We start from the raw sequence: 13,115 nt of genomic DNA, 5'->3' as shown, positions 1-13,115 counted from the left end.
TAAGTTAATTTCATAATCGATTAATAACATCAGTAAAATGTTTTTCTCATTTCAAAAATATGAATTTTCATTTCTAAGAACTGATTGTGTAAGAAGGAAGAATTCTAGAGTTCTTGAAGAGAGCAACAACTAGTTTTTGTAAAATTCATCAAGAGGCTATCAAGATGAATCTAATTTTAGAGACTCTTGCTTGACATAGGACTGATTTGTAACATTTATACTCCAGGTGTATTAATTCCTTTTACCTTTTGCATTTCTTTCCTTCTTTAAACTTTATTCAATGTAGATGATAATCTTGATGTAATTGTGTGAAGCATTGCATTCAGAGAGTATTGGTTCTTGATATCCTAGGATGTAGAATTATTAAGATGTACTTGTAATTATCTAAACTCTTTGATCATAGTATATATCTTCCAAGCTTAGATTGCTTGAAAGAAAATTGGATGTAGATTCAAGTTGAATACAATCAGTATAAAAATTGTCTTTTTCCTCTTCTTTCATTAATATTATGTTTCCTTAATGGTTTTAAAAGGTTTAAAGAATCAACATCTCAACAAAAATTCAAAAAGGTCTAAATTTTTGTGAAACGAATTCATCGCGTCTTGGTTAGGAAATATTATCTATTACTACTTTTAACAAATAAGTTACATAGTTAGATATGGATTAGGTAACTAAAATATCAAATACGAGATTTGTATTAATTTTTTATTTTGTAGTATTACTTCATATATAAAACTAGTGATGGTTTGATTTTTCTTACACCAAATCTATTAATGCTTTACACATTCAAATGTAGTAATAGTGTTTTTTTGGCATGTATTTTTCTTAGGGTAATATTTAATAGTTTTCTTACCGAACAGGATCAATTACATTTCAAACATGTGAGTTTACTTTTAAAGAAGTTATCTACAGTAACAAAAGTTGTGTAAGTGACATATGTTGGTCTATCGAGGAGGAGGTTCACTGGGAAGGGAAGACACAATACTAATGAGATCTAAGCCCAGCCACATAAGGGATTGTCATCATTCTCTATCAAAAACCTTAGGCAATGGGTCAGAAGGCATTATATCGCCATAGGACTACCTTGTTAGAGGTAGTGCTTATTTATCCCTTGTCATAGAAAGGTCCCAAGGTCCATAAAGCAAAGGCATTATAAGCCCAATTATCTGTCTTAAATAAGAATTATGACCTAAACGTGTGTATAGTGACTGGTAAAACAGAGAAGAGCCTTCTAGATTGACACCACTCTCTACCAAAATCTTAAGACAATGGATTAATGGGTATTTTACCTTTATATAGTGCTTTACTTTCTCATTTCTATCCAATGTGGGACTTGGACTCACTTAGATTCCCAACAACATATGACTTCAGCACATATGGTAAATGTAAACTGGTGGAGGCATGATGCGACTTATGCAAAAATAGACAATACTAACTGGTGGTGACATGATGAGACTTATACAAAAATAGAGTAAGACGACTTTAAGATGACATATGATTGATGACTTTAATTCATTTTTCATAGAGTAAGATGACTTTAGTTCAACTTACATTAAACTAAAATCGTCATATAAAAAACATGCATGACTTCTGTTACTATATTTTTTTGGAAAATTTTAACTAAAGTCATTAACAATGTGGACGACTTGAGTCTTGCTATGATATAACCAAAGTCGTCTTATGAAAAATGCATTGAAGTTGTTACCCGTTGAAGTCGTGTCCCACTTGCACAACTTTGATTAGGTGTACACAGAAGTTGTGATGTGCTTCCATGACTTCACTTTGATGGTCAAAGATTGCCACGAGGATGATGATTTCTTCACAACAAAGTCATACTATGTAAGCACAACTTGATCCTACAGGTGATTTTTTCTTTTAAAATGAACCCAAATATGTAATTTTGAAATGTAATTGATCCCGTTTAGTAAAAAGACCCGAAGTGACTCTACTAACAACTTATTTTAAAAAGTACTTCAACAGATAATAGGCAACATTTATATTAATACGAGTACTTTAAATTAAATGCATTGTATACACGTTAACAATTCCTTAAACTATACAAACTGAGCTATATATTATTAGTTTTAAATCTGATGTAGTATGTAAAAAACCTTTATTAAATATCATTCAAGTCTTGCGTGCTTTCCGACTATATATTAATTAAATCGGATGTAGTAGCTTGTTAGTTTCTTGAAGACTGATTCAATTGTAGCTTAGTCACAATCAGATAAATACATTTTTGTTTCAGCAAGTTTAGAACTTTGAAATTGTAAACTTCTAGTTAAAAATTGAAATAAAATCCACAATCTGTTCAAGAGGCAATGATATTCATCTTTGTTTTACTGTGATGATAAAGCCCTGAGATAGTTACAAGCTGAATACCTAATGTGATCATTGGATGAATAACAGAAACTTTATCATACTATATGAGAAAATGTGTTCTTTAAGAAGAGAACAATCTGGTAAAAAAGTTCCCTGATTTGGACTTGTCTAAACATGCAACATGAGCATATCTTCCAAAGTTGTCAACTTGCCTTTCCTCTCCCCTGGTGTCCTTTTTGCACACCTTGCATGTTTTGTCAACCCATCCCTCTTCAACATATGCTCCATCCACTGTTCAATGGAAAAGGAATTTCTCAGTAACATTGCTTATTAGGACGCAGATTCAACCAACCATAAGCCAAATACGAGTTTTCTGATATTAACCCATCAGAAAATGGAAAAAATGCAACTGTAACCAATGCATTTGAGTCAGACAAACACTTATTGGGACATGAATTATGGTAAAAAGAGTATAAAAAAAACATTTAGTATAGAATTTCATTAGCCAAAGAAGGAAAATGAGGATTGAAGAATGTTGGCCATTTAAAAAAAGATAACTATATCGTACCTTCAACATAGGACTTGAAAAAATCCTTGTATGTACCACCAATTTTCCTTCTAAGAGCTCCATACTGAAGTAAACAAAAAAAGATAGTTAGAGGGATCAAGAAAGGATTAAAGAGTTGAAAGAGTACAATATACCTGTTCTCTGTTCATCCTTTCTCCAGCTCTTGTGGCTTCTCTAGCCTCTTCTATAAGCTGAGCATCCTCAGCAGATCTCACTTGGGAAAAATCAAGAGCCTCGGTCACACTGCTAAACAAGGATTGCTTTTTCTTATTGGGTTCTTGCTTCTCTTGTTTGGCTGAAACTCTGAACTTTATGCTTCTATTCACTCTGCTGCAATCAAGAGTGTCATGGATAAGTCCTGAGTTTGGAGAAAAACTGGTATAAGAAGGGGTCAATGGCAGAGTCCCTAGGCCCATTTTAGCTTCTTTTGGTACTCAGCACCACCCTGATTCTCAACCACGCTCCTGCAGTTATTATTTATATGCAAAAGTGTTTGTTCTTGTAAGTTTTGGTGCCACGAAATTGTAGCCACACAAGGATGTCAATTTGTCCACAGCACTCTTGCCACTCATAAAACCTGGTGGTTAATAGAAGACTATGTGGCACCTTAGGGAACTCAAATACCACAGGATCTCTTTTATCTTTCTCTCTCTTTGTGTTGTGCCACGTAATTGTGTAATTCGTGTTCATAATTATTTACTAAAATATCTGGCTAAAGACCACGTAGTAATACTAGTGCTTGTTGGCTCTTATTTTATGAAATTTAATCTACTTTCACAAAATTCAATTTATAAAATTTTTAAGTTGGAGTGTATTGAAGTCTATGGTTTTTGCTTATAAGGAGTATGTTGAAGTTGTGTTTAGAAATACTACTTTGTTTCACTTTTGTTATTTTACTTTTAAACATGAAACTGTATCATCAATAATGAGATTTTCTTAATTGATTACATACTCATATGGGTTGATTCGATTTTGATTTATTTTATTTTTATACTTATTTGCTTGAAATTGTGCCTAAAAACATAATTTTAATTGTTTATCTCTTTAAATTTCAATAATTTAGAATTTGTGTATTTACTTTATTTTTAAATTACAAGGGAAACATTAAGAATTTAGAAAATAATATAATCAACAACTTAAAGTACTAGTAATAATTAATATACATAAACAAGATGTCAAATAAAAGAAATTATTTGAGAAAATTGGTCTCAAAAATCAGTATTTTTGATGTCCGTCTTTCCGGCTATTCTTTCTCTCACGACAAGTTTACAGGAATTACAGTGCCTTCTGACCCTTAATTTTATAAAGTTATATCCTTGCAAATATAAAGAACAGGGAATGGTAGCATATATCCATGCAAACCTTCTGCTATGCATTCTAGTCTTCTATGTAAACTACTCTCGGAAATAGAGAAAAAAAAATGAAAGCATTCTATATATAAATTACGTTAAATTATGTAAACTCGATCAGTCACCCCCACAGTCTCAATTCACAAAATCCTTGAGAAACTGCACATATGGCATTGAAGCCTGTGTCTCTATAAGAAAGACAACAGAAAAAGACTAATTACAAGTTAGATATTTCTACACAATGTAAACCATGCCAACCTCCAAAAGAGAAACTGGGGGAACCTTAAGTGCTACATCAGGGCCTCTACAATTCCTTCTCAAGAAATTGTAGCCGTAGTTAAGTGCCAATTTCTTCAGGACAGATGAGCCTTGCTTTGCTCTTACATGGGAATGTCCAAGAATGAAGGCAATCCCAGCTTCTTGAGCAGCATAAAGATCTTCCAGTTCTTCCTGCATCTGCACTCCTACCTCAGACCTTGCATCGCTCTCAGGCTCATAGTCAATAGCAAACCTCACTCTCCTCTCACTCACTGTTGGTTCCATCTCAATAACATCACTCACACTTTGAACTGTAGGGAATCCAACAGAGACACTGGCTTGCTGCACACTCTCACCACCACTCTCATATCCTGGTTGGATGGAGAAACCAGTTGTTCCAATCACAGTTAGTCTGTGACTTGATGATTCATTAGAGTTTGAGACATCATCCTCAACGCTCATGCTGCTCCTCCTACTCCTGTACCAATCATATTGGATGAAATCTGCAAGTCTTGCTACTAGTTCTGACTCAAAGGAATCAACATCTTGATGAACATCACGATATCCATATCTGACTATACATCTGTAGGACCGATGAGCAGAAGGTCCTACACGCCCCACAAGATACCTCTCAGCAGCAGGAACGTGAGGGACAGGCACTGATTTCACACACACAAAAACAAGGATGCGATGATATGCAGGAAGGTTGGTCACAAAGCGGGAGAAGTTTGCTGGGATACCAGCTGTGAGGTCAGTGAACACTAGTCCTATTCCTGGAACTCTAGCAATTCCTAAGCTAGGTCCTAAGGCTAGAAGCCAATCTAGTGATACCTTGTTGTGAAGGTCATATTCATATTTTCTGATGGTTGCATAGTGCCAAAGGAACATTATAATCATGAGGAAGAGTGCCAGAAGGATTGGTAACCAGGCACCCTCACAAAACTTTGTGAGGGAAGCTGAGAAATACAGCAGTTCAATAGAGCCAAAGAATAACAGGAAACAGAGTGCTACTATGGGGGGTTTGTGCCAGCAAACTACGATTACCAGCGAAGTAAGGCATGTCGTTACCAGCATCACAGTCATCACTGCTAATCCTGCAATGAATAAAGAGTGATTTAAAGGTCATTCCAATCGACATAAGGTATCTAATATCTCTGAAATTAAGTAATCAAGCATCTAGCATAAACTATGATAGTGCAAAGAAAATTTCAAAAGGAAAAAAAAAACATGATTAAGTCAGTGATGCATAAATGTATTGGTTACCTGAAGCATTTCCCATGTGTTTTGTGTCCCTAAATCCAATGGTCACAGCAATACAGAGGATCATGAGTAACCAATTAATCTCGGGAATGTAGACCTGACCATGTATCTTGTCAGATGTATGGACAACCTTGACTCTTGGGAAGCAACCTAGAGATTGGCTCTGGTTTATGATTGAAAATGTTCCACTGATGATTGCTTGGCTTCCCACAACTGAAGCTAGAATGGCTAAGATAAGCACTGGCCACCTCACACTTTCTGCAACCAAAACATTGTACAATGTTTTCTATAATATGCTCTCATAACAGGCAAGAACATTCATACACATACTTCCAGGAAACTAACAAAGGTATTATATACAACAACATTGCCAGAAGTTTTTTTCTATTTAGCTATTTATGAGGCTTCCTTCCAATTTTACAGCTTTCAGACTAGTAAGAAATTGTGAAGTGAGCTTGGACAATGAATACCTGGAACTGAGACATAGAAACTGATTTGGAGATCAGAATCATGATGATGTGACAAATACGCAGCTTGTCCCATATATCCCAATATAAGCGCAGGATATACCAGAAAGGTGAATGCAGTCTGCACATGACAAACTGTTAGAAGACCTTTCCTGCTTAAAAATGACCTTCCAGGTCCATGAGAGCTGTCAATATTCCAGGAAAAAAGTAGGGAAATAGAAAATGTGAAAATATAATTAACCAACCTGAATGGCCATATATGAGAAATGGCCAAGATCAGCAAACATAGCTTCTGAGCCTGCATACAAGGTCAATATAAGAAGTCTTTAATGTTCTTAGCAACATCATGTTGAAGCAACCATAGATATTTTACAATGCTCCGCTAAAAAACCAAATATATTGGGGTCAACACTTGCTTGATTATAGTGAAATTGAACTTAATTTGTTTATGTAAATAACACCATGCCGTTGAATAATTTTAGGGGAACACTATTGGAGGAGCATGCTGAATAATAAGAGAAGAGTTGATTCAAAAGTAAATTTCACTCAGAAATTAATTTGAATCTGTTCTGACAAACTTCTCCATGAGTATTTCTAGAAGAAGAAAAATAAGAAAAAGTAAAACGAGTTTCTCCACAAAATAAAAGTAGCTTAAACATAAGCTAATTTGTAGAAGGCTCATTCTTATATTCTACTTGTATACAAGTTAATTTCAACTTAATGATAAACTTATTTCACTTTCTATCTTAACCTTTTCTCCTAGAAGTACTTATGCAGAAGTTTCTCTATGCATACTCTATTTTTTAATTTAATCATAATTTTGACCTGGAGGTTGCAGAAAAGACAACTAAACAACGTATGTATTTTTTTAGATAGACAAAGTTTGGAATTTAATGAATATGTTATGCAGGAGTACCGTCCAAGATATTATATTTAACTACATAGATGAATTTTCTATATTTACCTGTTATGCACAGCAATATTCCCCCCAAAGACATCCATCCACTTATCCTTGTCTTCTTCAAGAACTTGAACATATAATATGGCGAAAGAGCTTTATATACATGTGGATTCCATTTGAATATATTATATAGACCAAGTGTGCTGATGCACAACAGCCATGCTAACACAATTGGAGCAAAAAGGAACCCCACCCTATGTGTACCATAGTGTTGCAGTGCGAACAAACAAACCAGTATGAAGCAAGTGATGGGAATCACAGCATCTGCAAATGCATATCAACAGGTTCAAATACAAAAACAAGGAAGAAATCCTGCAAACTAACCATTTCAACAATGATAAGCTATGAGTGAAATCTTTGAATATTTTATTCTAAACAGATACACACTACTTCAATTTTTTTTTCAACTGGGTTACCTCCTTGTCAGTAGGAAACAAAATTTAATAGAAATACAGAGAATGACATCAGTGAAACTTACACTGGTGGTGTTTCTTGGACATAGATACCTCAAGACCAGATACTGCCGAGAAAACTACACAAATGGATTCCCAGTCAACAAATTGATAAGAAAATATTAGTATAAATATGGTTAATAAGGTGGAATCTTACCAGAAATAGCTGGGGTAAGAAGTCCATCCCCTATTACCATACAAGTGCCAAGAAGAACCACGATTAGGAGAGCCGTATGCAAACCCTTATATTTCTCAAGTACCATCTTAACTCGAGAAGTATCTTTCTCTGGAGGCTCCTCCATCTTATATGTAGAAAGCGCTTCATCCGCATGTTGTCGATTTGGTAGGAGACTGACTTTGGCATGCCTACAAATCAAGGAATATAGAGCAAACGTACCACCTGCAGAACCATGCAAGAAAACCATCAACAAGAGCTGAAGCAGCATATTGGCTTCTTTCATGTTCATTCAAATGCTTACCTTCTCCATTATCATCAGCTCTAAGAACCACAAAAACGTATTTGAAGAGTGGCACCAGTGTCAGAGTCCAGAATACAAAAGAGAGGGCACCAAAAATCTCTTCATTGGTCTCTGAATGTTCAATATCTTCCGCAAATGTGCTCGTGTACACATACAAAGGAGAAATGCTCAAGTCCCCATATACCACACCAAGGCTTTGGTAGGCCAAGAGCATAACAGTCTTCCAAGAGTCCTTCTGAAATGCAATTTAGCGTCTAACTCTTTCAGTATTCATTTTGAACTAAAATTCTATGTCCCACCAATCCCTTATCAGACAATGAAGAAACCACAAACAGTACGAAACGACATTTTTCATGCTTTGGTTTTGCATAGCTTTTCCAAGTTAATGCACTAACCTTTGAGGTATCCCAACACTTCCTGGATTCAAGATCCATTAGCTTCACTTGTGAATGGTCTCCACGCAGAAAGTATCAGCTTAAGCACACTTGTAGCTGCAGATCTGCCCTGTTCGACAGCACCACCTATGTTACACAAACCGAAGGAACATGCACTCTGAAACACGAGAATAAAGGAATCTCAGACCAAAAATTACAGCCACCCATCTTGTGTGCCCACAATCAGAGGTGATTAGAAGAAGGAAGACATTCACTCACTTTTGGATAAACTCACATGACATCCATATCCCTGTCAAATCTTGCCGAACAGTGGACACAATTTTTTATTTCCTCAAAACTAAAGAAGGGCACAAGAAACCCAAAAAGCAGTATTCCTAAGGTGATATTTTTTCATTAAATCACAATTTAGTATAATATATTCAAAGGAAATGGTGCAGAAGAAAAAAGGTAAAGATATTGAAAAAATATCATTATAAAAAATATTTGTAGGGAAGGAATCCACAGATTGTGTTAGTCAGATACAGTAGAGCTAGAACCACCAGGCAAAGAAAGAAGCAAGTGCATTGATTTCATCCATCCCACACAAAATCTTTCAAAGAACAAGTTGTATCATGTGCCACCTCATTTTATCATCTGGCTTTTTGCTTTTTCTTTCAATTTTTACCTTCCAGTCATTTAACTTTCATTGGTCTGGCTGGACCATGTAGAGATAATAAAACAAACACCTCACTAATAGTTGGTAAATCCAACAGAATGATTAAGCCTTAGAGAGAAAGGAAGCACCTTTGAAAATTATATCTCTAACAGAACTAGGGAGTTGAGACAATGATGGAGATGAAGACAGAACAAAAAGAAGATAATTTTGGGGTCAGTTATTATGATGAATGGGATGCATAGTCACACAGCAGCAGCAGGAAAAAAGAAAAACAAGAATATAATGAGCCAACCGTCCCCATGATGTTGACACCAAGCATGATCACGTGATTCAACGACAGTTACAAGTTCACTCGTCCAAATCCCTACCCCAAATGAACCCAATTTGGAGGATCAGTTATCGTTTTTGATTTCCCTTTCCTTCTCCCATACTTAATTTATGCACCACAACTCTCTTGTCTTCATGTTAGGTTTTTGCGTCATTTTATTTATCTACTACACTTTTTTTTTATCCATGGCCAACCAAACTTTCAAAATTCATACTTCCCCACCCACCTACCCTTTGAAATTCACTTTAGTCCGTTACTAGTAAAAGCAGCCACACTAGTGGATGACTCAGTTACAAAACATTTGGCTATCAATATATTAAAAAAATTAAGTTTTTTTAACTGATGAATTATACAGTGTGCTTGAATTTCCGTTTCCTAACGTTAAATTGTCGTTTCTTATGAATTCCCTTGTTTTCTGATTCAACTGATATGCAAACACACATCTCGATGGTAACATGAAGAATCAAAATTTCATCTTATATATATTCAGGTTTTTATACCTAGCAAAATTCCAAATTGTATATTAATCATAGTGCCAAACTAAAGTGAGGTCTGAAACGGGGTTAAGAAAGAGAGAGTAAGATAGTATCTAAGGAATCATATTTGGAAAAATGAGGGAAGGGACCATAATGCTGCATTGAGTATGATGGAAGACTTAAAAAGCAAAGGCATGTGCATGACTATAAATGCCACATTTTGAAAGGTCATGGTACCTGAACAAGTGAACGTGCTCCTCACTTTCTCCACCACGCAAGTCCAAGATTTTCAGAATTCCTTTATGAGACATTAATGCCAATCTTTTCCATCGTAACAGCAAACCAACCAAGATGGTTTATCTGCTATGCTCTTTTTGAGTTACTTTATCCTTTTTGGCATTCACCCAACTCAACTTTTTCTGACCCTCCTAGCTTTCTTTCAATCACTCCACATAGGAACAGAATGAGATCAAGCAGCATCTAGCACCGTCCCAAAGTCGTAAGCTTCGCTCGTGAAAGTCACTACTTCACTCAACACGTTCTGTGAAAACGAGTTATCAATCTATCACATATTTATATCATGGTACAATGCATGTGCCACGTGGGAATTTTGAGAGGTAGATCCTAATGAATCAATGAAACGAATCAAACCTTACATTCATACATACATCATTTACCTGTGTATGTGCATAATGGTGCCACTTCACTTCAAGCAAAAGGGACAGATACATCCCATGCCGCGAATTGCAGAGAATTTTCTTTTGTAGTTTTTCAAGGCTGAAGGATGAGACAGTGGTAGAGACACTGTTATGTTCTAGATTAAACGAACAATAGTGGAGATAGAGGCTGTTAATTTTCTCTACCAACCGACAGTGACGAATGTCGCTAAATAAATTAAGGTAGACAAAACAAATAATTACTATTATTTTTGGGATTGTAAAGAGTGTAGAACGTGACTACCATCAAAGTAGGGATGTACATTCCCTTGATAAGGGATGTACACTTGCATAATGACACTGTCCTTTACAGCTTGTGAATGTTTTGCTGTTGTTTTTAACAGTTAAAAATTTCAACTGCATAATGGATAGCATAGCACAGGAGTAAAAATAATGTCTTTTTCTCACTCTTCACCCTTTGCCTGTTATTATAATTTCATATCCTTCTTTTATCAAGAAGAGGGGTTAGTTGAAATAATTAAAAAACTATAAAGTATGAAAATAGTGTTTCTCCAAAAAATAAATATCTTTTATTATAAGCTAAATCCAAGGATAAATATCTAATTTGGCTTTATGGCAAAAAGTGTAAAGGGACACACTAGTCCCTGAAGAAAAGACATGGTATGTTAACAAGTTACATCATAGGTCACTTTCAACTTTCAAGTTAGTTTCCATGCTTAATAAATGTATTAAGTTGTCTGGTTAGAAAAGATTTTTGTAGCATGAAAGTAAATATCTCACTGACAATTTATTTCCATCTATTTCTTTTGTGCAAGGACTTCCTAGGAGGAAAAAATGAAGTGATAGTGATCACTTTTCTACATGCAGCATTGAAATTAGAATTACGGAATGGAAATTTTAAGAGTGATTAATGATAGATAAAAGATACTATGATTGGACCACAAGAAAGAATAATAACATTGCTAAGAGTGCATTATACAGTAATTTGTGTCCTTTATTGATTCATTCATTATCGGTGCAGCATAGAGAGATTGATTTGCTCAAAATATCACATAGTTCGAGAACTGAGGATCAAACAGCTGTTATACGCGAGGATATTGTGCTGGAACGCGGTGTGGATCTGCAGTATTCGGTGATTTTGGGACCAAGCAATCCATTTGATGCAGATATGTTACAATCTTCAATGCAATGTTTGGTTAAGAAAATGAAAGAAAAATATAACTTGTGACGAATTTATAGAATACGTAAATTTTGCATTCTTTTTATTTATTTCCTTCTTATACTAAGAAAGGAACAAAATGTGCAAAACTTGTTTTATGTCATTTATTTTAGTAGGGAAGGTAAAATTAAGATCAATGAGATTATTTTTTAATGAAAAGAAAGCCATTAAAAGAGAAGAGAAGAAAAAAATAGCCTACTTATTTACCTGACTTTTAAATTAATTGCAACCAAAGATTCATCAGCATTGTATAATGTTGGTTTTTGGTCAACAAGTTTAGCATAATTACTTTTTGGTTTTCAAGATTAGATAACTAATTAGAGGTTTAGAGTGAGAGGTAATTTGGTGGCAGCAGCAATTATATGTTTTCATCCTCTTACTTGTCATTTGAAAGTATTAGTGTTAGATTGCTTAGACTAATTTGATAATTATAAGGTTGGGAGAATTTACTCATGTTGGCTAATGGTATATATATTTCTTCTATGGTGAACCATTGTTAAAAACTAACCTAAATTTTATTTATTTTTGAGAATTTAAATGAAAAATCATGATTGCATTAATTATTTAGCCTTTTCATATAAGAAAAATTAACAATAATGAGAATAATTATATTTATTGCATTTTTAATTTTCCTCTTTGTTTACTGTGTGATGCTACAAGTATATGGTGGTACAATTTTCGAAAACACACCACTTTTAATGCAATACTTTGATTGGTGAAAACATGGTGTCCCAAAAAGACTTTTCCAATACTGGAAAACAAGTTTAAAAATTACTAATTATGACTAACCAATAATTATTTGGTGTAGAAATATAATTATACTAATGCTGCACATAATGAACTACAAAATAAAGATAGAAGGTTCAAAAAATATTTTTTTTTACAAAAAGGTTATAAACATGAAAATTCGGTTAAAACAATTGAATGAATGTTACAGATACCTCTAGATAATGTAATTGGGATTTTAGATCATATTTCTAGTGCAACAAATTCAATCTTCACAAATCCTAATTCCTCCACTAATTAAGAACTAATTTCTATATCAGATATCTAATTTCTTAGTAATTCAATCTATAATTAGATTTTACAAAAAAAAATTTTACAAGAATTAATGAATCGACTCTATTTTTAACACTTAGATTATTAATTATTATAATTCAAATAGGAAATTAAATCATGCTTTTGGAATAAATTGTCAAAAATTAAGATTAAAAACATAATAGAAATTCAATTTAGATATAAAAAATCT

The 13,115-nt window shown here is 34.3% G+C and overlaps 2 protein-coding genes across 3 annotated transcripts; both read right to left on the bottom strand.

The window, feature by feature from the left end:
• Window positions 1-2,308: 2,308 nt before the first annotated feature.
• LOC124848890 (potassium transporter) lies at window positions 2,309-3,359 on the bottom strand. The gene is made up of 3 exons (XM_047326707.2): window positions 3,025-3,359; window positions 2,891-2,954; window positions 2,309-2,613 (listed from the first exon to the last, which is right to left on the bottom strand). The coding sequence occupies exons 1-3, from the start codon at window positions 3,304-3,306 to the stop codon at window positions 2,444-2,446; spliced, it is 516 nt and encodes a 171-aa protein (XP_047182663.1). The 5' UTR covers window positions 3,307-3,359; the 3' UTR covers window positions 2,309-2,443.
• A 938-nt stretch (window positions 3,360-4,297) lies between these two features.
• On the bottom strand, window positions 4,298-9,524 carry KT2 (potassium transporter 2). Of its 2 annotated transcripts, none has more exons than XM_047326706.2 (10): window positions 9,295-9,524; window positions 8,512-8,668; window positions 8,117-8,351; window positions 7,795-8,037; window positions 7,664-7,717; window positions 7,189-7,449; window positions 6,470-6,522; window positions 6,228-6,345; window positions 5,761-6,015; window positions 4,298-5,591 (listed from the first exon to the last, which is right to left on the bottom strand). In XM_047326706.2, the coding sequence occupies exons 2-10, from the start codon at window positions 8,548-8,550 to the stop codon at window positions 4,474-4,476; spliced, it is 2,376 nt and encodes a 791-aa protein (XP_047182662.1). In that variant the 5' UTR covers window positions 8,551-8,668; window positions 9,295-9,524; the 3' UTR covers window positions 4,298-4,473. The 2 variants fall into 2 exon arrangements, with proteins under 2 accessions (XP_047182662.1, XP_047182660.1); XM_047326704.2 differs by lacking the exon at window positions 9,295-9,524 and adding an exon at window positions 8,770-9,266.
• Between the last annotated feature and the right edge of the window lie 3,591 nt (window positions 9,525-13,115).

The sequence above is a fragment of the Vigna umbellata genome, chromosome 2 (genome assembly GCF_029865625.1).
Source record: "Vigna umbellata cultivar VRB3 chromosome 2, Vumbellata_1.0, whole genome shotgun sequence".
In the NCBI taxonomy this organism is placed as follows: domain Eukaryota; kingdom Viridiplantae; phylum Streptophyta; class Magnoliopsida; order Fabales; family Fabaceae; genus Vigna; species Vigna umbellata.
The sequence above is the reverse complement of the archived record's forward strand: the minus strand, read 5'-3'. Positions and strand labels throughout refer to the sequence as shown.